The sequence below is a fragment of the Castor canadensis genome, chromosome 15 (assembly GCF_047511655.1).
Source record: "Castor canadensis chromosome 15, mCasCan1.hap1v2, whole genome shotgun sequence".
NCBI classification, from domain to species: Eukaryota; Metazoa; Chordata; class Mammalia; order Rodentia; family Castoridae; genus Castor; species Castor canadensis.
The window spans coordinates 61,442,685-61,468,609 of record NC_133400.1 but is presented as its reverse complement, the minus strand read 5'-3'; the positions used below and the strand labels follow the sequence as shown (position 1 = coordinate 61,468,609).

Here is a 25,925-nt window from a genome sequence, read left to right as displayed (position 1 = left end):
GTAGCAACTTAATTTCAGTCACTTACAACTTCACTTTCTCCTCCCACACACTTTGTTATTGATGCTACAATTACCTTTTAATATATTGTATACCCATTAACATATATTGATTTTTTCTGTACTTGTCATTTTAAACCTGTACAAAATAAAAGTGGAGTTATAAAATTACTATAATAATGTTGATTATATTTTACATCTATTTCTCTTTACCAAAAATTTTATATTTTTGTTACTATTTAAAATCTTCTCAAGTCAGGTGCTGGTGCTCATGCCTTCATGCCTGTAATCTTAGCTACTTGGCAGGCTGAGATCAGGAGGATCAAGATTCAAGGCCATCCTGAGCAAATAGCTCATGAGACACCATCTCCATAATAGCCAGAGAAAAGCAGACTGGAGGTGCGGCTCAAGCGGTAAAGCACCTGCTTTGCAAATGCACAGCCTTGAGTTCAAACCCCAGTCCCACTGAAAATAAAAAATAAAATCCTTTCATTTCAACTTGAAAAACTCTCATTAACATGTTTTATATGGCAAGTCTACTGGTAACTGCCTCTGTTTTTGGATATCCTTAATTTTCCTCTCATTTTTTATTTGAATAGAATTCTTATTTTCTTTTTATTAAAGTCAAAAGCATAGCCATGCTATATATCTCCATTTTTCCTTGGTTCTTTGGAGGACAAATCTGCCAGATATAGAAGTCTCAGCTGGCAGTTTTATGTTTCAGCACTTTAAAAATATCATCCCACTGTCTTTTGACCTGGAGGATTCTGTGGAAAAATTCATGATAGTCAAATGGAGTTCCTTTGTACATGACCTGTTGCTCTTTTTTTTTTTTAATTGCTTTTAAGAATTTCTTTTTGTCCTTATCTTTAAACAGTTTGAGTGTAATGTGCCTCCTTGGAGTTTCATGAACATCTTTCCTTAAATTTGGTACATTTCCAGCCATTTAAAATTTCCAAAAAGTCTCACTCCAGCCTTCTTAGGGTCTTAGGTGTTCTTTTGTAACCCTTTTATATTGTTCCTTTGTATTGCCCTGAGTGTCTGTGAGTCTACAGTCCCTCCATGGTTTTCATGTGTCATAACTTCAGTCATCTCAGTTCGGGACTCAGCCACAGTGTCCTGTCTGAGCTCTGAGTCAAATAAGGCAGAAAGAAGTCCCACTGGCAGCCCACAGCCAGAATACAGAAAAGAGCTTCCATGGCGTTCCTTTTAGCTCCTTGAGAATTGAGGTACACCTCCTGATTATCTAAGCCAGGAAAGGGGTGGAACAAGTGCAATGGGTTCAAATGTGCTTTCCCTTGGTTCTGCATTTACTTGTTTGCTGGAGATCTCAGAACTGGTTTCCAGAACTCTGATAAAGTTGTTTTGTTAAATGAACAACTCAGTTGTTAGGTGTTTAATGTTTCTATGGGTGAATGAGGGTCTGGAGCTTCCAATTCGACCATCTTAGTAACATGTCCAGGCATTTGGTAAGAAGTCTACTATGGATCTTAATGAGATTCCTTAGACTGAGTCATTCGTTGCCTTTTGCAACTTTCAAGATGATTTGTTTTTCAACAGTTTGCTGATGAGGAGTTTGAGTGATGTGTTTAAGTATGGCTTTCCTTGAACTTATCTTATGTGAAATTTTTAATATACTTGGATATGCAGATTAAAGATTGTTTTTAAAATAAAATACAGAAAACTTTTGACCATTATTTTTCAAATACTTCTTCAGTCCCTTTTTCTAGAACTGTCGTATGGAGTATGTTGGTAAACTTAATGGTGCCCTATGGTCTCTGAGAAAATATTCATTTCTCAATATTCAGTTTTCTTTTGACTCTTCAGACTGGGTAGCCTCAGTTGACTTGTCTTCAAGTTCACTATGTTCTTCTTTTGCCTGTTCAAGTATGCTGTTGAGCCCATCTAATGAATTTCCCATTTCAGTTACTACAATTTGAGCTAAACTAAAGAAATTCAACTCCAAATTTTGATTTAATTCTTTTAAAACAAAATTTAAATCTCCTTATTGATATTCTTTCCTTCCTGAAGCATTATTGTCAACATTTAATCGGGTAGGCATGTTTCCTCTTAGTTTCTTGAACATATTTATAATATATGATTTAAAGTCTTTGTCTCAGGGTCCAACATTGTACAGACTTCCGTAAAGTCACATTCCTTCTTTAGAGTCACAGTCTTTTGTTTGCTGTTTTGTCCTGGGTTATACTTGAGGTATAATAGTGCTCCTCCACTCCATCTCTGAAAACAATATTTTAAGTAATATGAAATCTCAGTAAATTAAATTCCCCTCTTTCTAGGGTTTGTGTGTTACTTTTGTTGTTTTTGCCATTGTTCGTTTAGATTAACTTTCTTGGTCTAATTCTGTAAGTTTGTATATTGCATGTGGCCCCTGAGGTCTGTGTTCAGCTAGCTTGCTAACTAGTAAGTGAGTAACATTTTTCTCAATTGCCTGCACCACTGGATTGCCTGCCCTTTGATGAGGGGCACTGTATGGACGTTATGCACACTTCAGCATTAGTTTGAATTCATAGTAGTTTGCTACTCTGTCTTAAGATTTCACTTGTGTTTGCATAAAGCCTCATGGTCAGGTAGGGACATGAGAAATAAGGACCTTCTTAGGTCTTTTTAGATCATATACACAATTCTGTACACATGTGTGTACAAATGTGGCATTTTGATCCACTGGAATATGCTGGAGTTTTGCAAGCCCTTGTACAGTTATCTTATCTCCAAGATTTTTCCATTGCTTTTTTTTGGCCAGCCTTTTATTTGTCCTGGTGGATATTACCACCTCAAGCAGCTTCTATACTGGCCACATGGTGAGCAATCTCTTGAAATGGGGGTTGAGAAGCACTTCAAACCTCTGAATGCTATATTGTAGGTTTTCTCTGATGACATGTTTGTATGGATGCTAGTTTTCAAGGTTACTGCAGAGATGGGAAGAAAAAGATGGGAATCGGAAAAATTAATATACCACAAAACTCACTATTCTTGCTAAGGTTTGGTCATTATTTTGAACAAATGATTCTTGTTATAGCCTTCCATTTAATTTGAAAGTTCTAAAAAGAGTTGAATTTGCCAATTGATGCCAATGTTTTTGCTATTTTGGTGGCTTGTGTCATTGGAGGCCCTTACTGTACCATTCCAGATGTGCTTCTCCTGTGTTTATTCTTAAAGTCAATGTATGCAATTGAATTAATCATGTTGACAGTGATACTTCAATTTTGGAAGTAATAGCAAAATTGTACTCTGGTAATTACCCAGGTAAGTGATTCTTCACCCTCGACAAACATTAAAATAACCTTCAGAACTTTGAATATATATTCTCATACCAGAATCCTACCATGTTCAAATAAATCTGCATCATTGGCATTGAGGCTTGAACATTTATAGTTCTGAAAGCATCACTGCAGATGTTTGTAATGTGAAACCAAGGTTGAGAACCTCTGTTCTAGATCTTATTTATTTTTTAATTCCCCAACACAAAACACATTACCTTAGATTTCTGATGCTTCTAATTTAACAAATGAATAAAAATGGTTCTAATTTAAGTAACATAAAGATATGTAATAACAAAGTTGTGTTTTTGTCAACCAGTGCTGGTTTTAAGCCAGCACTGAGCATATTGTAAAATGATTGTTAAAACTGGAGTTATATATTTTGAAGACATTTATAAAGAGGGGGAATGATAAATAGAATCATATTTTGAGTGATTACTCATTTGATTGACATTTTAATTATGCAAATGATTGGTAACAAATATATTCTCAAAATAATTAAAAAATAATAACTCTAATAATAGCTATTACCATATGCCAGGAACCTTGCTGTATGCATGCTGTGTATATATCCTTTTAACAATCCTCAAGAGAGAAATAATACTCTAAGCTCCATTTTACAGATGAAATGGAAGCTTAGAGAAGTTAAGTAGCTTGCTCAACACCATATTAGCAGTGATAAAACCAGGATGTGCTCCCAGGCATCATCACCATGGAATTTAAACTCTTAACTCAGTACTTTTCAAACATTGGAACCACCAATCAGTTTCCTCAGTGCTGGCTTCCACCTTCATACATTCTGATCCAATTAGTAATGGGTATCAACTTGGGTGTCTTAGTCTCTTTCTGCTGTTATAACAAAATATCTCACAGACAGGGTAACTCATAAGGAACAGAAATTTGTTTCTTATGGTATGGAAGCTGAGGAGTCCAAGATCAAGACACTGGCACTGTGTCTAATAAGGGCTTCTCTCTACTTCCATGATAGTGCTTTCTGGCTGTATCCATACATGGCAGAAGGTAGACGGGCAAGAAGCTGATTGCTATGGGAAGCTTCCTTGAAAAAGGCCTTAATCCCACTCATTAGGGCTCCACCCTCATGACGTAATCACCTTCTAAAGGCCCCACCTTCTAACATTATCACATTAGTGATTAAATTTCACCATATGAATTTTGGAACTCAAACAATAGTATTGGGCTTAGTTTTAAGGTCTCTCCAGGCCATTCTAATGTGTAATAAAGTTTGAGAACCACTGTCTTAAAAACTGTTTTCTGCCTCCTTAAGGAATTTTTACAACATAAGAACCATTAGTTACTTTGAAATGTTCAGAAAACTCACTTGTTTTTTCTAAGTACTACTTAGAAATAGATGAACTTCACAAGGTGAAATTTATATCTAAAGTATATATTTATTATAAGAAAACTGTCCAACTTAATGCAATAAAGGGTAGTTAGAAGTCCCATAAATGGAAGATAGAAGAGTTCTGACTCTACAGGAATCCATTAGTAAAAGATGTAGGGATTTCACATGACTTCAAAACTTCAGGTGAACAAATAAAGTAACAGGACTGCTGAAATAACTCACACAGATGGTTACTCTAGCAGAAGTACTATGTCTAGATAATTGATGGACAGAAGTATACCACTGTACTGCTCTAGTTGCACCACATCTGAAATTCTGCGTTAAACTCTAGGTGTGTATTAAAAGAAGCTTTGATAGGTATGAGGAGAGGCCTATGAACACCATTTGACATGCAAATGGATTAAAGGTACACAGTAGAGAAGACAAGGGAGGAAGAAGATGAGGATTTGTTATAGTTAATATAACATTGTATTTCACATTCATTATGAAATAAATAGACTCTCATCTGCCAAATTGGTATGCTAAGCACAGATTTATAGAAAAATGTGATATAACAGACTCAAGAAACCAATCTCTTCATAAGTTAAGACTTCCTGTTTATGGAGAATATTTCATGTTAAAGCAAAGTTATGTAGCTAGTTAAAACTTTTGTTGTCAAGATTACCCTTTCTAGTGTTCTTAGCCTGATCCATACATCTTTGATTCACCAGCAGCATCTGTCTGAGGGTGATCAGGCATTTGCTTCACTTATCTTAATCTGTGGATTCCTGAGTACAACTGGTAGAAAAATTAAATACACGCACATATACATTTTAAAATAAAAAATGCATGCATATGTAAGATGTATGCAAATATGTACACATGTAGTTTCTAAATAATAGCTATTTTATGATAATATGACTTATGTTTGTTTGGTACCTTGTGCTTGTTACGAAGCTCTTGCAAGTACATCATTGGTTAAGAATGTTATGTAATTAACTCTGTAAGCCTCTGGATGCACAATGGTGCCTCACAATTAGACCTTAGACTATTGAAGGAATAGTGCATCCAAAGCAGCCTCAGCACAGGGCATGGTTAAGTGGAAAAGCCACAGTTTTCTATGACATTTAAGCAAATTATCTTGAATTAGGTGAGGGAAGTAGAACAAAATCAGAATCATTACTTTATATTCTTTATTTTTCTTGAAAGCCAATTGTATAAAACTTCCTCAATGTATAATGTATTTTTTTGCTATGAAAATTGGCAGTAAGAAGGACTGTGTCTTTTCACTTACCCAAAATTAATTTATATTTCCTTCACTTCATAAGGAAAAGAATAATAATTGATATACTAATTTTGATTTTTGCAAAGCTGTATTTGCAAGTGTAAGGTAATTCTAATTCAGTGATATTTTTTAAGCTGTTTGCCTTTTTCACTACTGGGAACAGAACAAGGAACACATTGTGACAGAGCAGCACAAACAAACACTGTTCTCCTTGAGTGTATATAGGTTGTATTTAGAATTTTAAAAGGATCTAGTTTGTTGAATATGTTTTTAGGATGAGTTTTGCCTGTTAAGTTTCAATTTCTCTGACATACCATTCTAATGTGGATGTAGGATTTTTGAAATTTTTTATATGCAATATGCTATTTTTAAATCATTTTCAAATACTGTATTATGCATCGTATGGTCTCTATGTGGTACAGAGCAGTGTTTTTATAGCTCTCTGGTTCAAAATTTTTGTCTTAAGTCATGCTAGCGTGCCTTGTCTGTGTTTTCAAGTTGTATTATGTAGATCTCACCTCATCAGAAAACTGCCATTTCTTTTTGCTGGAGGCAAGAAAAAGAATTTTATACCCTTTAATTTAATTGTTATATGCCAAAGCATATAGAAGTTTTCTGTTTTATTCATTAATCTGTAAATAATGTCTTAATACTTTCCTATTAGTTGAATTTTAATCTAATGTCAGTATTTTGCTATTTTATACTTTTGATTTATTTGTGTATTGAACTCAATTTTAATTTGAATTTGACACCTTTTCCTACTTATAAAACAATTCCACCTTTACTTTAATAGAGTTATGAGATGTTTTTCATACTCTCTTTTTTAAATGACTTTTCTGTTTGTCTCAGGAAACATCAGTGACAACATAAATTCATGTCTTTTGAAATTATTAATCTGCATAATTGTGAAGATTCTTTGGACTATCTATAAACTAGATTTGATCAATACATCTGAGTGCCTGCAGGGCTAAGCACACTGTGTATAATGAAAAGACACTACACAAGAAATCATGAAATCTTAATGTTTAGTTTTCTTGCTAACTATTCATATACTTTGAGCCTCTGTGTCTACAAAATGAGGATATCATGCTTCCTTAAGGCAGTTTTATGATAATCAAAGGGAATGATGTATGTGGAAATCTTTTGTAAACTGAAAAAAATTAGGCAATCACTATTGTTATTCTTATTACTATTATTAAGGGTTTTCCCATTACAGGTGAACATTTGAATTATATAGCCAATGTTCTACGAGCGGTGAAATTGGCAGTCTATGTTTAAGATACGTGAGAAGGTGGATTTGCCTAGGCGGTTAGCGTTAGTAAAAGACAGTTCTGGCAGAATAATTACTTTTTCCATTCTCAAATATACTGTCTCCCTTTCCATAGAAACTATGTGAGGCAAGACGTCATATTTTTAAAATCTTTAAATCTAAAACGAAGAAAGGAAAAGAAAGAACTCTCACCTTCAAAACAAATAAACAAACTCTGGAAGGGCCCATTGACTTGTGAGGCTAATTATTTCTCTGTCCTGGGACCGTAAATGTTATAAGACCATAGTGAGTTGGGCCCATGATCTCACCAAGACTTTGGCGCCTTGTATCTTATACCATGCATCTTAGGAAGTTGTTGGATCAGAGGGAGATGTGACCACATTTGTCATTTCCCCAGCACGGTCCCAGTGCTGTGGCATGCTGTCTCCATTGATAAAGCAGTGATAGTTAGGAAGTCAGTGGCTCTGAGCTTGATGAGAAGAGTGAGACTGATTTGGAATTTGGCCTGTTGACCTAATCTTATCAATTTATATTCCATCCAGGAGAGCTTATAAGTCTTTTCTTTTTGGTTTGGGATTGTAGTTAAGTATCTCAAACTTGTAGCCCTCTTAATCTTTTACTTTCTTTCATCATTCAACAAACATTTACTGACTGCCCACTGAGTGACAGACAGGAACTTTTGTCCCAAGGGAGAATCAAACTGAGTGCTTTCGTCATTGTTGTTTGTTTTGTTTTGCTGTTTTTGAGACAGGATCTCACTACATAGCCAATGCTGACCTTGAATTTACTATGTAGCCCAAGATACTTCTTCATCTACTCCCTAGTGCTGGGATTATAGGTGTGTATCTCCCATGCCTACTCAGTGTCTCTGTTCTTGCAGAGCTCACAAATTAGTGGGAGAGGGAACCATAAGAAAATTACTGCAATAAACAAACAAAGGGCAAAGGTGCCATTGGCTGTTGATGCTCAAATCAGATTTTAGGGTTAATTGATGTAGCCACTTAGCAATGTCATTAAGGACCAGGCTGTCTTCTTTCTGTTCTGCCATCCTCATGTGACCTGTGATGATGCCTTCTTATAAACAGGAAATATTCCCAGAAGATTCCAATAGACATCATCTCACCTTACTGGCTATAGTCAGACCCTTAAACCACTGTTGGGCAAGTGGAATGGGACATTCATGAAAGGCTTGGGCCAGTCTAGGATGGCCCTTGGGTACAAAGGCACCCTTTCCTGATGCTGGATGTGTAAGGTAGATACCTAAACAAAACTGAGGGCTGGCGGCTAAGGAGAATGGGGAAATGAATTTTGTAGAAAAACATCTAGAGAGTATGGAGGGGGAAGAATGACTGACACCACAAAGAGGAACGAAACATAATCCTGAAGAGTGATGGGAGATTTTTATGAGATCCACAGTCCTGACCCTATCCCCCAGTTAGAATGGCTATTATCAAAAAGACAAAAAATAACAAATGCTGGCAAGGATATGGAGAAAAAGGAATTCTAATACACTGTTGGTGGGAAGGTAAATAAGTACAGTCATTCTGGAGAACAGTATGGAGGTCCCTCGAAAAACTAAAAATAAATCCACTATGTGATCAAATCCCACTTCTAGCTATATAGCCAAAGAAATGAGATCAGCATACCAAAGAGGCACCACATGCTATGTCTGTTGTAGCATCATTTGCAATCGCTAAAGTATGGAATCAACCTGATCACACGTGACAGATGCAGAAAATGTGATATATAGAATATTATTTAGCCATAAAAAGGAATGAAGTCCTGTCATCTGTAGCAAAACATCTGGAACCCAGGGGACATCGTGTTAAGTAAAAATAAGACAGAAAGACAAGTACCACACGTCCTCTCATGTGTGTGTGGAAGCTAAAAAAGGTCAATTTGGCTTGATATGAGAACCTCAGTGCACATTTTCTCTCCCTGAGTAGCTTAGCTGTGTTTTCCATCCTGCATCTGAAGCATTGCTTCAGAACAGTCTAGTGATAACATCTTATTTTTTCCTTAGCAATCACTTAGTCTTTGGCTTGAATGACCAAAGAAGTTTTAAAATTAAAGTCCCACAGTTGCGTAAGAATGTGTCATTCTTTATATCATCCTGCTCCAGATCAGTTTTCCCAGGTGAATTCAGTATACTCTCAGGTTTTTTATTTATTTAAGTTATAGTTTTTAAATTTTTCTGTATTGTATTTCTTTTTTTCTTGCCTTGGTGACTCTGACACACATGTATTTGATCTTCTCTGCCTATTTGTTCTCTTGAATTTTTGCTGAATCTTTTCCCACTATTTTTGAGTTTTTCACGTCTTCTATTTATTCAAAGGGAATATCCACCATGTTTATTCCTTCTTGTGTTCCTTCTAGTTTACTCTTCCTTTCCAAAGTGAACTGGTCTTAATGGTAGAACACGTCTAATATGCACTGGATTTGATTCCCCAGCACTGCAAAAAATAGCAACAATAAATAATAAATAAAATAAGTAAATAATAAGTGAAATAAATAACAACAATAATAAATAACAATTTTGCATTGCAGTTTTCTCTGGTTTGTGAGCATGTCTTCTTGATATTCTGTCATTCTCTGTAACAATATTATCCTGTTCCTTATTCTGTGTTTATTCCTTATAATAGCTCCATGTGGGAATCAACTGGAGTTTTTAATATTGCTCATTATAATTAGCTGGGTGTGGGTGGCTCACACCTGTAATGATAACTACTCAGGAGGTAGAGACCAGGAGAATCACAGTTCGAAGCCAGCCCCAGGCAAATAGTTCATGAGACCTTGTCTTGAAAATACCCATCACAAAACAAAAGGGCTGGTGGAGTGGCTCAAGCAGTAAGAATGCCTTCCCAGCAAGTATAAGGCCCTGAGTTCAAACTCTATTATTGCCACCAACCCCCACCCCAATATATATATATATTCTTCATTATTAAAAGAAACAAGTCCTCCTGGTGTTTTAGAGAAAGCTTGGGCCAGGACGACACTGCTGGTTTCACAGGTCTCAAGGTCTCAATTTTTAATCTCACAGAGCCGGAGCCTATGGCCTTGCTTCTCTGCCTTCCCCACTCCCCCCTTTTTTACATCTTTTTTTTGTTTTTGCAGTACTGGGGTTTGAACTCAGGGCTTCAAGCTTTTTAGGCAAGCACTCTAACATTTGAACCACTCAAGAGCCACTCCAATGGCTCCCCTTTTATTTGGATTTTCTTATTCCAGTGTGCCTGCCTTGCTCAATTTGGATGCAACTCCTGGTTATTTCTCCTCAGTGCAGGAATTTGTTCTGGAAAGGTCTTCAATTTGCATCTCTGAGAATTCTCAGGCTTCAGGCCTGCAAAGTGCACCAACACCACAGGACGACACTGCTGGTTTCACAGGTCTCAAGGTCTCAATTTTTATCTCACAGAGCCGGAGCCTATGGCCTTGCTTCTCTGCCTTCCCCACTTCCCCCTTTTTTACATCTTTTTTTTGTTTTTGCAGTACTGGGGTTTGAACTCAGGGCTTCAAGCTTTTTAGGCAAGCACTCTAACATTTGAACCACTCAAGAGCCACTCCAATGGCTCCCCTTTTATTTGGATTTTCTTATTCCAGTGTGCCTGCCTTGCTCAATTTGGTTGCAACTCCTGGTTACTTCTCCTCAGTGCAGGAATTTGTTCTGGAAAGGTCTTCAATTTGCATCTCTGAGAATTCCCAGGCTTCAGGCCTGCAAAGTGCACCAACACCATCCTACCTGGTAACTTCCTCGACTGTGACTGAAGAGGCCATACCCGGCTCTGCTGAGTTCCCGAACTGTGAGAACTCATGGCATTGGGGGTCCCTGGCTCTCAGAGCCTCTGCAGATTCCTCGGCCTTTTCTCTGTGGTCGGTGGTTTGCCCAGTGCGCCAGCTACCTTATCACCTAGTATCGTCATCTGGTCCTTTCTGTTTGGACTTTGCTGCACTCATTGCTTCATTTTGACAGGGAGATTCAGAAAGTTTGCCACCATCATCTTTCCAGAATTCCTCCAGTTTTTCTTCAAAAAATTGTTCTGTAGTTTTGTAATTGGCCAATGTATTTGACTAACTCATAGAACACCACTTAAGGAAGTAGAGCTTTGGTGCTGTTTTAGAAGTTCTCTGAAATACTGAGGAAAAGTCATTGAGGGTTTTTTTTTTTTCCCACAAGTGTGCAACCTCATTTGTATGTGGTTAGGGTTCACATGATGGCGGTATTGTACGGGGCTTTGGGTCCAAACAGACCTGGATTCAAATCCCACATCTGCCATTTATCATCCTTCTTTTTTTTTTTTTCCAGTGGGAGGAGAGTACTGGGGCTTGAACTCAGGGCCTGGCACTTCCTAAGCAAACACTCTGCCACTTGAGCCCTGTCCATAGTCCTTTTGCATTTAGTGTTTTTTCAAATAGGGCATCACATTTTTTGCTTGGGCTGGTCTCAGACTGTGATCTTCCTGTCTCCACTTCTTGAGTAGCTGGGATTACAGATGTGTACCACTAAGCCCAGCTCATCTTATATTTTACATACAATTCCTGTGAGTACATGAAAGTACTGCAACTACAGCTACCATTAACAACCGCCTCAGTGAGTAATTAGGATTAAAATAGGCTGGGTATTTGAAGGTTAATAAATTCATATTTCTTATCTTATTGTTTAATAGCATACTAATAGAAGTGTGATAAGGCAGCAATGTAGGCAGGCTACAGTAAGAAATATAATTTCTCTTGTATTACATTAAAAGGCTTAGAATCTTAGAAAATATAGCAGTTAAATATTTTCAAAATAATTCTGAGTACATCAGAGCTTAGAAGAATGTCGTAACTCTCAGAAACTGTATTTAATATGGCATTGGGAATGAGGCCACCAGCATTGCTGACATCAGTTCCCACAGCAGTCAGGAAAGGCAGCATATGGTGGAGAAGCTTGCTTTGCCCTTGCACTTGGGTGGATCCTGGCTTTGGTCCTACTTTCACCTTTTATTAGGAACTTAGTTTGATTTGTTATGCCCGAAGCAAAAGTTTCCTGCTGCAGCTGGGAGTTTGCAATAAAAATTCTATGAATGTTAATTGAGCATGTACTAACTGCTAGAAACTGGCATAGGCTCTAGACACGCAGTAATGGGCAAGACAGAAGAGTCTCTGCCCTCCTAGAACTTACAGTTCAAGGTCAAAGGCAAACAAATAAGCCATCACTACCTAAAGGGATAAGTGCTATAACCCAGAAGAACCAAGTGTTAGAGGAAGAGCTACTTAACCCAGACTCAAGGTTTAGGCGAGACTTCCCGAAGAAACATGGCTCTTTAGTTGGTAGCTGGGGAGATGCAGGGATTCCCAGGCTAAGAGGAAGCCGCTCTCCCCACCACCCCAGAAAAAGCCAAGACCTGGAGACGTGTGTGCAGAGCGCATGAGGACGAGGAACCTGACCAACTAACGCATAAAACAGTTTCTCGCCACTGGCTGAGGTTCAGACTCACCAGGAGATCTTTCAAAAGCACACATTTTTATAGGCCCCACCCAGACTTAATGACTCACAATCTCAGGGAATGAGTCCAGGATCCTGATTACTAGCTCCTGTTGGGAGCTGCGGGGGTGGGGGCGGGGGAGGATTAGAGAGGCGGGGTCAAGATGAGGCTAGAGAGGCAAGCCGGGGCGCAGCATGAAGGCCTTATAAGCCATGTTGTGGAGTTTGGATTTTACCCAAAGGGCACAAGGCACTGTGGAAGAATTTAAGGAGTATAAGGATGAGATAATCAAATTATCGATTTCTAAAGATCACTAAGTTAAGTGACTTGTACAGTCTACTTTATAGGGTTCAACATCTGTGAACCTCAGTGCATGCTATGCTGCCTGATACACAGTTGGGACTCAAAAGATGTTAATTCCTATCATTTCAGAAAGTCATGGAGTCAAATAATTGGTGGACATCAGATACCCACTCCCATTCGACTTCAGATGAAGGGGGATTGCTGTTTACCCTTCTGTTTCCAGGATCCTGACATGAGCTCTTTTCCTCTGCCCACACCTGGGACACTGGGACAGAGCACACTCTTGGCTCACTCTCTATTCTTTCTCACTCATTGCTACAAGGTCACAGAGTTCATGCTGATGACTTCTAAATGTATATTTCCAGCCTGTTTTTCTTTCCTGAGTTCCAAACTGGTATATCTGAACCTGGATATTGCCATTTAAATGTCTATGGCTGTTTCATTCAAATTCAACCTTCTTAAACAGCACCTTTCCCCATCCCAATAAAGCAAAACAAAGCAAAATCCTGCTTTTCCAACATTAGCACCACTCAGTCAACCCAGAAACATGAGAGTCATCATTGAATTCCTTGTCCTTGTTGTTATCTCCTCCGAATCCACACACTTCTCCAAACCTAGATCGCTGGTCCTCCAAACTACCACCATCTGTCATCTGGACTCATGAAGTAGTGGGTGAATCCCTCACACGATTCTACACCTACCCCCAACTCTGCATCCCAAATCCCAAGCAATCTTTTATGATACAAAATTGATAAAAATCCCCCTTACACCTCTTCTGTCCTTTTCAAATGCCCTTCATTGAACTTCAGGCTCCACCAAGCCTTGTAAGACCCTTCATGATCTCACCTTAAGTCTCACTTTCTCCCAGACACCTTTATTATTTTGTGTTGTAACCATTCTGAATGGGAGGAAACACCATCTCTCTCTCTCTCTCTCTCTCTCTCTCTCATTCATATTGCATGATGCTCATCCACCCAGAATTCCAGTCACACTCCTCACCCCTTAGACTTTAGCTGACAAACATCTTGGCAGGGGTGGGGGTGGGGGCACTCCTTCAATCTTTACAGGAGCTGAAATTCCATTGGATATACCTCCTCTCCCTGTAATGTTACTCATTATAGTTGTAATTTCATTTTTTTTGCTATGTAACCCAGGCTGGCCTCCAACTGCTATCCTCCTGCCTCAGCCTCCTGAGAGCTGAAATTACAGACATGAAAAAGCACACCTGGTTCAATACTTAGCATTACTCAATGCCCATCTTCCCCACCAGTTGTACCCAACATGGGGCAAGAGAGAAAGGACAGTTGAGTCACATAATTCACAGATTCTTGCTAGAATTTATTTGTAGCTCCCAAATCTGTACTCTTTTCACCGTCAGTCTTGGACATGCACAGAAAGGTGAAAAGTTGAAGTCATCAAATGTCCCTGTTCTCAGATGAGGATGAACCAGCAATGCTCAGCCTTCTTGCTTCAGCTCTCACACTGTAAACAAGGCTCTGTTTTGTGCTCTATGTAGCACCATGGATTTCATATCTGTTACCTCACTGATTAAAATGACCCCAGACATGGCTAAGGTGGTAAAATACTTGTCTGGCATGCACAGCGCCCTCATTTCAATCCCCAGCACCTCTTCCTCCCCCCACAAAAAATGCTAGACAGGCACTCTACCACTTGAGCTGTGGCCCCAATCCTGCCCGTGGTTCTTAAGTGCAAGAAGATGTCCTTTACAGAGAAAATATGTGGATTAAACTTCCTCAATGAATTATAGTGTGCAGGCTATGAGTTAAATGTTAATGAATTAAGAATATACATGATATAAGCAGTCTTCAAACAGAAACACATAAAACATTATGTATTGGTCAGTTTCTAAAAACATTGTACGCAGAGGCTTTTAAAGACCCAATCCTTATCCCCCTCAGCTCAGTGCCTTAGTATTGACTAATTCAGTGTTTATGAACAAAACTATTGCAAATACTAAGAATCAACTATTTTATTAACTTGCGTGTCTTCAGTAGCGACACTCACATAATAGTTATTCAAGCTGAACTTTGTGTATGTGTGATATATATTCATATTACATATAGACACATATAAGTTACATATCTATCCATAGAAATTACATATAATTTAGAAATAAATAAAACTGAATTTGTCTTTCATCCCAAATATATACCTCACAGCCTTATTGTTACTTTCTGTCTTTTTGTAAAAATAGCCTAAAACAGGTTATTTTTGACACCACTTTTGTTTCTATCTAGGATGCCGGAGAAATGGTTCGTTCCTTTGTCGGTGGTTTGGAACTTGTTGTCAATTTACTGAAATCAGAAAACAAAGAGGTTCTGGCAAGTGTATGTGCTGCTATTACCAATATAGCAAAAGATCAAGAAAACTTAGCTGTGATTACAGATCACGGCGTTGTCCCCTTATTGTCCAAGCTGGCAAATACGGTAAGTGGCACTTCTTTTTATTCTATGTGCATGTTGTCGGATCATGGTATACTGGTAAAGCAATGAGCTTGAAGTCCAGAGACCTGAGTTCAAATTTAATATACATTGCTTATGAAGAATGAAATTTTCTTCAACTCATTTAAGTTCTCTGAGATTATTATTTGCAAAAGGATATTTTAAAATATAAAATGTTAATATGTAAGATCCTTGTAAAATAGAGGTCATTTTTTATTTGTGACTGGCAAGTTAACATGTGGCAGATATAAGTGCTTTTATGTGTTAACTATCATCTTCACTGCCACCATCGTGGTTTTAAGGTAGTTGTTTGTGCCAAGGTGTTAGACATTGAATCATACCTACCCAAGCTTGGCTTGGTGGCATTCTTGAGGCAGAAGGCTTTGGAAATCACTGTATTGTTTATCTAGAGCTATGCCAGATAGAAGAGGCAGCCTAGAGACAATGACCTTACCATGAGCAGAGTTACTGGAGCATGGCTTGGACTACCACTTTGCAGAAGAGTTATAAAGCAGAAATTCAAATGTTGTAAGACTACTTGGTCTAGGAGACTTTGAGTTCCTAAGAGGACCTGACAGATTCTGCTAAGGACATGAATTATGCGAACAGTACAATAAAACAGAAAACCATAGCCTCTTCTGTGATATCATACCTATATGAGGTAATTACATACAAAAAAGAGGATCTAGACTGCTTAAAGAACAAAAAAGGAAAATGGAAACCCAATACATGTCATAATATTTGCTGTGCTATCTTCTCCCTCCTGGAAACCAGTGTATTACTAAGATGTAGAAGAATTCCTAAAATGAAGAAGTAGGGCTAATTTACTTATCCCAGTTAAGTGGAGTAGTCTTTGAAGAATATCCAATATTCTATGAGCATTTTTACTACCAAACAAGTTGCTGATTTGTAATTTTTGATTGTAACTAGATATACTCAAAAAGAAATCAAGCAAATGACCAATGTCAGACCCATCTCACCTTCAAGAGCACTGGCCATGTTCAGTTCATAGAAAGAAAAGTTAGAATGGAACCTTAGTCCAAAATGACATTGGTCATTTGCTACACCAAAGTAGCCAGCTATTACTTCTCTCTAGACTCACCGATGTCTTAGTAGATAATGAACACAAAGTACACAGTCATGCCTTCCCAGGATAATTGAAATGCCCACTCCTCGATTCATTTTCCTCTGTGCAGAATAACGATAAATTGAGGCGTCATCTGGCAGAGGCTGTTTCACGTTGCTGTACATGGGGTAGAAATAGAGTGGCCTTTGGAGAGCACAAAGCCGTAGCTCCATTAGTGCGTTACCTAAAATCAAATGACACCAATGTTCATCGAGCAACAGCTCAGGCCTTGTACCAACTGTCAGAAGACGCTGATAACTGCATCACCATGCATGAGAATGGCGCAGTGAAGGTATAGTTGAATAACTTTGTGGTTTAGTCTGAGTTTGTAAACATAGTCTGGAAAGAAACTTGAGTTTCCTAAGTTTTCTAAAAGGGATGTTTGGATGCACAAATTCCCTCTTTGTTGGGTTCTGGCTGCATTTGAGCCACATGTTATCATGGTATATGCTATAGAAATGTTTGGAGATAGAATTTGCTAAATCAAAGCTTGTAAGTTTACTTATTGAAATAAATAATCATTCCTTAATCTGAATTAGATTAAATAAAATGCACAGAAAATGGATATCAGTACTCATTCTTTTTGATGTAATGTTGACTTAGCACATAAATAATAAATGATAAGTACATTCATAGGCATGATCTAAACAGCAAAAGAAATGGCTGAGAAGGTTCTGGACCAAGGCTTGGCAGTCTTGATCATAATATCAAAGAATCAATTCAGAGATGTGTACTCTGTTCTGTTTTAAATCTGTTCACATAGACATAATATAGTTGCACATTAGAAACCACCTAGAATATTTTGATGGCAATAAATACAGAAAAAACTTAGATTGCATGAACAGCTTACATGTATTAGGAAAAACTGATTCAAATATTAGTTCTTTCCTATAGCTTGTTTCCTTGTACAATGTACTTTTTACTGTTTATTTCCCTAATTTGGAGGCTGTGGCAACCAAAAGCATTTACGTTTTGAAACATACCCAAAATTGATCTATTAGGCAAGAAAATCTCCAGTTAATCATTTCTAGTCAAATCTAGATACATAAAATAGGAAACATCTTAAGAAGACTAAGAGTCTTAAAGTGCCAATTGATAATTTTTAGGCAATTATTTTAATTTACCCTTCAAACTTATTATAGTTGGAAGACTTGATGTTAATTTTTCTGAAATTAAAGCCAATTTACATTTAAATGTGTCAATCTTTCCTTTATAAATCTGTCTTTATGGCACCTAAGCTAAGGTTTTGTGCTTCATCAAGCAAAAATCTGGCATAAAAAGCACACTTAAAACTAAGTAACAATTTTAAAAAGTAAATTATAAAAAAACATATGGGAATGTTAATTTCAACTTGTTAAAGAATGCTAAAAATACTCTCTCTTTCTATATGAGTATCTTTGCACTTCAAAAAGGAAAAAACGTCTAATTTTAAATTATGCATTCTGTTAATGAACAAGGCTTACACAGATTAGCATGACATAAGTTTTCAGCCTTCAAAAAATGAAGCTGTAAAATTAAGTAGCCTAGCAAAGTGTCTGACATGTAGCCTCTACTTAGACAATTGCTAATCAGTGTATTGAGTGTTTGTAGACAGCTCAAAAAGGTTTTGAATTCCGTGAAGTTCATATGTTATGGTTCAGCTGATATACATTCCCGGCTGTCTATGCAGCTCACAATGATTTCTTCTAATGAAAGTCAATAGATAAATCAAAATCATTTATAAATTGTATCCTACTGTGTGAGGTGTTGAAACACTCCTCATCTCTTCAGCTTACCTGTACTAGAACAAGAAGGCAATGGGAATGATGAGGGCAAGGAGACAGAAAAGAGAAAGCAAAGAAACTTGTGTTTGTTGTGTTGTGTGTCTCATCTTTAGGCATCTTGAGGTCCTTTCTGTCTTACTTGTTTGCATTATTAACTACTGTTATTGTTATTGGAAGATAACTATAAAGAACTGGACATTTTTTGGTAAGCCCATCTAAAATGATATAAAGGCAGGCCCTGCCCAGGGAGTGTTATCAGCATAAAAGTGCAACATGTTGGTGAGCTTGCCCTTCTTCTTTCCCTCCCTGCCCTGCCTGAGTCCCAGACCATGGGGCCATGGGAGAAGCGAGTAGTCTCTTTTTTCTGATTGTCTTTAAGGAGTAATAAAATATGTGGATGCGGTACACTGGATATTGGTAGAATAAACAGGATTTCACAGTTGTTTGGATATAGGGAATAAGGAAGAGTCCAGAAGAAATGACTCCAGACTTCAGGTTAATGAAAGAGATTCCACTAAACAGAGCAAGAAAATGTTTGGCATGTTAGGGAGGTTTAGCTACCTGCAGTGAATATGTCATCACTACTAATGCATAACCATTGATGTTCTTGACTTTGAATGCATGTGAGCTTCATCCACTCTTCTGGCAAATTCTTGGCTGTTTTGGTTCCTAATTGCTACTGCTACTCCATTACAGTAAAATGTTTGTAGTACTATTTCCCAGTTCTGTGAACATTCTTGCTACAACTGGCAAGGACCAATGCTGACAGGCTCTCTCACCCATTACCAGAGTTGCCTGTCACCCTGATGAGAGTAATTCATTCTAGGATTAGCTTCTTTGTCCGACAGTTTTCTCATCAGCAACAGCTAGCATTGTGCCATGTATCTCATGTATCTCGCTGACTCCATAGTCACAGTGTCGTCACAATGAAGGTGCAGGCTCGAGGGGCTTGCATATAATTAGTTTGGTTTCTAATGTGTTCAGCTTGAACAGCCCGTTTGAATTTTAGGTATGGAGCAGTAATGTCCAGTAGAAATGTCATGTGATCTATGTACATATTATTAAATCTCTAGTACTCATACTTTAAGAAAAGATAAAAAAAAGTTGATGGAATCAGTTTTAGTAATATATTTTATTTAGCTCAGTTTATCCAGAATATTATTATTTCCTCAAAAAGCCAATATAAAAGTTACTAAAATCTTACATTATTTTTTGCACTTGGTTTACAAAATGCAATGTGTTTTATAGTACATCTCAGTTTGGACTAACCACATTTCAGTGCTTAACTGATAGCTGGTGGTTTCCTCGTGAGACAGTGGAAGTCTAGAGACTAAGGGAGAAATTGCTGAAGAAAGTCTCAGCAGAGAGATAAGAAGCCATGAAGGTGGGCAGATAAGAGGTGTCAGGCAGAATTTAGAGAAACCTGGGGAATGACTGCACTGTCACTTTGGGGGCATGTAAACAGGGAATTAGAGCTGTCAAAATAAACTTGAGAAGTTAACAAGTTAGCCAGAATTTCTAGAAGCCAAAGGAAGAGCTAGTTTCAAAAGGTTTTGTGTTTAAACACTGCCAAGAAGTCAACAAGGATTTCCTGATCCATTATGTTGAAAAACAATCACATGTTAGAGGCTCTCCAGGTTAAGAATGTCTTTTCAATGGACCAATCCCTTCCTAATTCTAAATATAAGACAACACGATGGAAATAATTCACTTCTATCCTCTGTGAGTTTTACACAGTCAGGATCAAAAGTATCAGCCCAGGGACTTGTATCATTCCAAAATCTTGAGAATGTGGCACGACTTATTGGAAACAATATTGAAAATACAAGAAATCTAAGAGATATTGTCAGTTCTTTGCTAATTGTAAGAAATCAGTAGCTCAGGAGAAATATAAGGAGGGGAAGAAATTGCAGCAAAAATTGAGCAATGCAGGCCCTTTCCTAGGACAGAAAAAGCGCAAAGATGATGAACGCCTATGAAAGGCATTAAGTTCCTTCCCCATGGTGACATTGGATTTGTTTTTGCAAATGTCTATACCAGGCAAGTACAAACTACATTTCAGCTATAACTTTTTGAAAGACAGGAAATTGAAGAGATTGCAGAAAATACAACCAAAAAGTATGTGCTGCACTGGCAAAAGGAGAGGAGAAAGCAGTTCAATTTGGGTAGAGCCAAAAGGGTTGTCTTGGCTGTCACCTAGGCTCAGTACATGTAGTGCCCAGAGAGCCAGAAAGAAGAATCCAGAATCTACCCCATAGTTTTTGAAGCCTAGCACAGGAAGAGAAAAATATCACTAATCTTTGTGAGTCAAGTGAATGGAGTTTAGAGACTGAGGTCACCTAGGAACTCTGAGTGGCTGTATACTTAATGTTTCATATAAATGTTTTCTGTTAAGTAAGAGTCTTAATGTAACTTTGAAGTTTTGAGTAGTTTTCTCATGTTTCAGACATTCCCAGCTGCTGGGGAGAGTCCACCAAAAAACTTTGGTAGGGTAATCATTGTCAGTGAATCTATGGCACATATACAGTAATGTGCAGACTTTCTTCTGATTAATTTTTTCTTTTTATTTGCATTTCTCTTTTAAAGTGAGAGAGAAACTTATGATTACTTAGGAAAATTTGACAAGATTATGGTTCATCATGTTTAATATTATATATAGGTTTTCCTTATCTCACATTTATTTATTTATTTATGGTACTGAGGCTTTAGCAAACCACACCCCGGTCCTTTTGCATTAGTTATTTTTATGATAGGGTCTCACATATTTTGTGCAGGCCAGTCTGGACTATGGTCTTCCTACTTACTCTGGAATTCACAGAATGCCCCATCATGCTCAGCTTGTTAGTTGAGATGTGATCTCTGTAACTTTTTGCCTGAGCTGGCTTCTAACTGTGATCCTTCCAATCTCACTTTTGTTTTTTAAAATCTTTATTAAGGAATAATCAACATATACATGCATATATTTACAGTGCACAGTTTGATAAACTGATATACACATACACATGAAATCATTACCAATCAAGATAATGGTCCCCTAGTGCTTCCTGTCTGCTTTGTAATCCTCTCCTGTCCCTGTGTGTGGCTGACCCAGGTTCTATAAATTTGGATTAGTTTTCACTTTCTAGATCTTAATGTAAATGGGTTCATACAGTATGCACTTGGCATTTTTTTTTTACTTCTTCTACTCAGCTTAATTTCTTTCATACTCATCCATGTTCTTACATTATGTGTCAATAGCTTATCTTTTATTGCCGATCAGTATTCCATTATATGGACATCTCACTATTCTTTCACTCAGGACATTACTTATTTCTCATTTGGGGTAATTACAAACAAAACTGCTATTTGGACATCCATGTGCAAATCTTTGCTTGGACATATGCCTCTTGTTTTAGGTAAATTTCTAGAAGTGAGTAGCTGAATCATACGGTAGATGTATATTTAATTTTTTAAAGAAATTTCCCAGCTGTTTTCCAAAGTGCTGGTGTTACTGTTGTGGGATTCTCAAACAGAGACACAAGACACCAAGGCAGTTCAGCAGGAAGCAACGTTTTATTGTGCCAGCACAGACTCAGCGGACTTGTGTCCAAAGGCTGAGCCCCGAGAACAAAGTGGCCTTACCTTATATATCCTTGCAAGCAGGTTACAGAAGCAAGAAGCAAGGTTTAATCCATATATGGTTGCATGCAACTCTGTTGCTATTTCAATCCCTAGTGCTGTGTGACCTTCTTCACGTTTAGATTCTTTAGGTTTTATCTCCCTGCTATGCCATCCCCTCCCCCTGCTACATTGTCAGAACACAGACTTGCTTGCTTCTTTTCTGGCCCTCCCCTCTGCTACATTATTCCCCTCTTTGATCCTCAGACCCACATAGGGTCAAAGAGTGTTATCCTGATCTAGGGGTTTGTATTTCCACAGCATCATCATCTGGGCAGCTATTTTTCTTTCTATAATGGCCTCCATTATGGTTCTAATAGACTGCAATAGCAGAGGAACTAGGCAGGTAATATTAAGCATGCTCCCAGGACAAAAGCCATTTCCCCCACCAAGGTTTTGAATCTGCCCAAGGCAGAGCACCATCCTCCAAACAGGTCATTGGAATTCCATCCTTTCCAGTCTGGACGAGGGCACTCTTCCTCATTCTGTCTGTGATTTCTTCTATGACCTTCCCTTCATCACCAATCTGTAAGCAGCAGTTGTTTAGGTTAAATTTTCCACAAACTCCTCCCTCAGAAACAAGCAGGTAGTCTAGAGATAAGTGGTTTTGACAGATAGCATCACGCATCTTAGTGCTTTGTTTTGCTAGCAAATTGAGGGCTCTTGCAGTTGCATTAGTTATAATTTCAGCAACAGGCTGTATGTAGTCTGATGATGCAGTTGAGCATATAAATCAGGGTGCGATAACCCCAAGATCCATCTTCTGCCTAAGTGGCAGAACCATAATACTGGATGATTCACTTGGGAAGCCATTCATTATCATTCCAATTGCCAATTTGTAAGGCAACCCATTTTCATCATATATGGGAACTCACAGTTTTTTACCTTGTCTAAGGGGAAGCAAGAAGGATGGCCTGATTGAGCCCAGTACACAAGACCCAAACCAGCTGCTAGATAACAACATATAAGCTTGCTTCCCACAGATCCAATATAGCCCCCGGGGTGCCTGCCAATCTATGTTTGCCGTGAGATTGTTCCATGCTTTCTGGGGATTGAGAAGTTGGCCAGTGGGTGGGGCTGGAGTTCTGTGTGTTTTGGAGCTCCCTACCATTGGGTCTTTTGGGTGGTGTTGTTGTAAAACTTTTGTCCTAGACAAGTTAAATCTCCCCCTGGGGTGGAGAATTGACCTTTTGGGCAGGAGATACAGTAATTTCCAACGATGGAAGTTTTTAGGAGCCAGACACCTTTCCTATGTTTCAGGAAAGCAGTCTCATTAAAGGGCTCCCATGGATCCAGCTCCCTTACTTCCCATGGCCAGTGGTCTCCCATGTTGGTTCCTCCACAAACATAACATGAAGTGACATTCAGTGTTTGGGCTATGGACTTGGCCAGTGAGAGGAACAAGTTTTTGGTCTTGACAGAAATAGGGAACTCACTTTTTCATTTCCTCATAAAAGGAATGAAAGACTTGGTAAGAGGAAGGTGCATCAGAGTCCCAAGGTCAAGGTCTTTTCCATCTATCCTTATACTAACTGCATGTCCCTGTTTCCAATCATAGGGCTTAAGTACAATGAAATTTATGGGGTTATAGGTGCCAGAGGTACAGTCAGGGGCAGCTGTCCCCTTGTGAAGGAGGGTTGTGTATTTTGTCTTTTGCCAGGTGGCCCATGAAACACAACCCCAATGTGGGCAAAAATAGGAGCCCACATCATTACATGGCCAAGAGTTGTCTCCCTGGCACATGTAATTACCACTTGACATATAGGCCCTTCCCCAAGCTAGGCCCCCACAGCCACAGCCTATACCTCCACGTCCACCCTGGTCTATGGCTGCACATTGATACTGACCTATCTGGGTAAAACACCTGGGTATGGCTAACAAGTTCCCCAGGGTTGCAGACACTCAGACCTCTAACTATTGCTCCCAAGGGAGGTAGGTGGGGTTGAAGCAGATAGTCTGATCACCATGGGAGCACACCATGTTGTGGGCACATGCCCCGATGATGGTGCCTGCACAGGAATAGTAAATATGGAAAAACAAAGTCCTGGTGACAACAGTTCCTGCCCAGATAGTATGCACACATAGGTCACAGTCTGAGATCTGGGAGTTCCCAAGCAAAGAACTGACTGAATTTAACAAAAGGAAAACATGGAAAAGACCCATCCTTGGAGAGGAAAGAAGATGACTCCTCAACCTTTTGCCATGCGTAAACTAGTCAGCTTCCAGAGTGATTATAGCAGGGCTGTCATCCCATCCAAGGTCCTCTGTTGTTTCCTGGGGAGCAGAGTCCTGACGAGGAAGGGTGCAGTCATCCGGATGGTGAAGCAGAGGTTGGTGAACCAGAGATGCATTCCCATTTGAGAGAGGCTGGTTTTACTCGGCAGTGGTGGATCCAAGAGCAGTCTCTGCTACTTTAACTGCCAAGAGAGTAGACAAAATAACAACAAAAGGGCCTCTCCAATGAGGTCTTAATGGTTGAACATTCCAGATGACATCCCATGGCCTGTAAGGGTGCATGGTAGTCGTCAGGCTGATAAGAAATCTCTCCCGGACCCAGTCATTGATCTTTGAGAGTCAACCCAAGGGCCTGCTCAGTTGCCTCAAGGTGAGGTCTCCTATTTCTTTGAGGTCCCTCTGTATGCCCTTTATTAAGGAGGGTGGGCATCCATAATGGACTTCAAAGGGTGAGAACCCTGTCTGCTTTGTGCGACTAGACCTAATCCTTAGTAATTCTATGGGTAGTAATTGATCCCATTGCAAATGGGACTCCTAACAGAGTTTTCCCAACTGTAATTTTAGGGTCCTATTTATACATTCCACTTTTCCTGAACTTTGGGGACTGTAGGCCATATTTAACTTCCAGGTGATTCCTAAGCCCTTAGCTACCAGCTCCACCACTTCGGCCACAAATGCTGGCCCATTATCTGACTCAATAGACACAGGTATTCCAAACCAAGGGATGATTTAGTAGACACCTGGCTGCCTCCTGGGCTTTCTCAGTCCATGTGGGGAAGGCTTCCACCCATCCTGAGAAGGTGCAGACAAACAGCAACAGATATTTACACCCTCAAGCTTATGGCATTTCAGTGAAGTCCATGATCAACTTTTCAAGAGGAGTTCCACCAACGCTGTACACCTGGGGAGGCACCCTTGGCTCTTGCTGGGGGTTGTTTTTGGGCCATAGACATCTTTCACATACTGCCTTACTTATGCTGGAGAGTTTAGGGACATAAAGTGCTGAGCTAGGGTGGTCTTGAAGGCTGTTCACCCTGAATGAGTTCCTTCATGGAACTGCTTGACAAATGTAGAAGCCAGTGACTCAGGTATGGCAATGCAGCCGTGGCAAACTTCCACCATCCATCTGGTGGTAAATTTCCCTCCTCAGTCTTAAACCAAGCCTGTTCTTGTGGTGTCAACCATGGGAACCATTCAGCTAAGGGACATGGGAACAAGGCAGCCATCAGGACAGTTAAGACTGGTCCCCTCACGAGGGCCATTTGTTTGGCCTCCCTGTCAGCTTTCCAGTTTCCCTGAGCAATTGTTGCATCTCCCTTTTGGTGTCCTCGGCAGTGTATAGCTGCCACCCATTTAGGGGCCCAGAGAGTGCCTAGCAGTTTGAGGATTTCCTGCCTAGACTTCATACTTTTTTCCTCCAGAGTTAATAAGTCCCCTCTCTTTATATAAGGCCCCATGGACATAAATAGTGGTGAAGGCATATTTAGAGGCAGTCTAGATGTTTACCTGTACTCCTGCAGCAAGCTGGAGTGACAGTGACAAGTTCAGCCTTTGGTGCAGAAGTTCCAGCTGGCAGTGGGTAGGCCTCAGTGACTGGGTCCAGAGTTACCACCACATACCCAGCAAAGCATATGCCGTCCTGGACAAAGCTGCTGCCGTCTGTGAACTATTCAATGTCAGGATGGTGGATAGGCTGATCAGTTAGATCTGGCCTGCTTGAGAAGAGCTCATCCATAACCTCTAGA

At 39.1% G+C, this 25,925-nt stretch overlaps 1 protein-coding gene across 2 annotated transcripts in view; it reads left to right on the top strand.

Moving 5' to 3' along the window:
* Positions 1 to 25,925, top strand: part of Odad2 (outer dynein arm docking complex subunit 2) — a 183,008-nt gene that overhangs the window by 116,522 nt on the left and 40,561 nt on the right. The window contains exons 19-20 of one of the 2 annotated variants that reach the window (XM_074056312.1): positions 15,196 to 15,384; positions 16,596 to 16,817. In XM_074056312.1, the coding sequence (XP_073912413.1) occupies positions 15,196 to 15,384; positions 16,596 to 16,817 (411 nt within the window). The remainder of the gene's footprint in view (positions 1 to 15,195; positions 15,385 to 16,595; positions 16,818 to 25,925) is intronic. The other variant, XM_074056313.1, reaches the window with a different exon arrangement.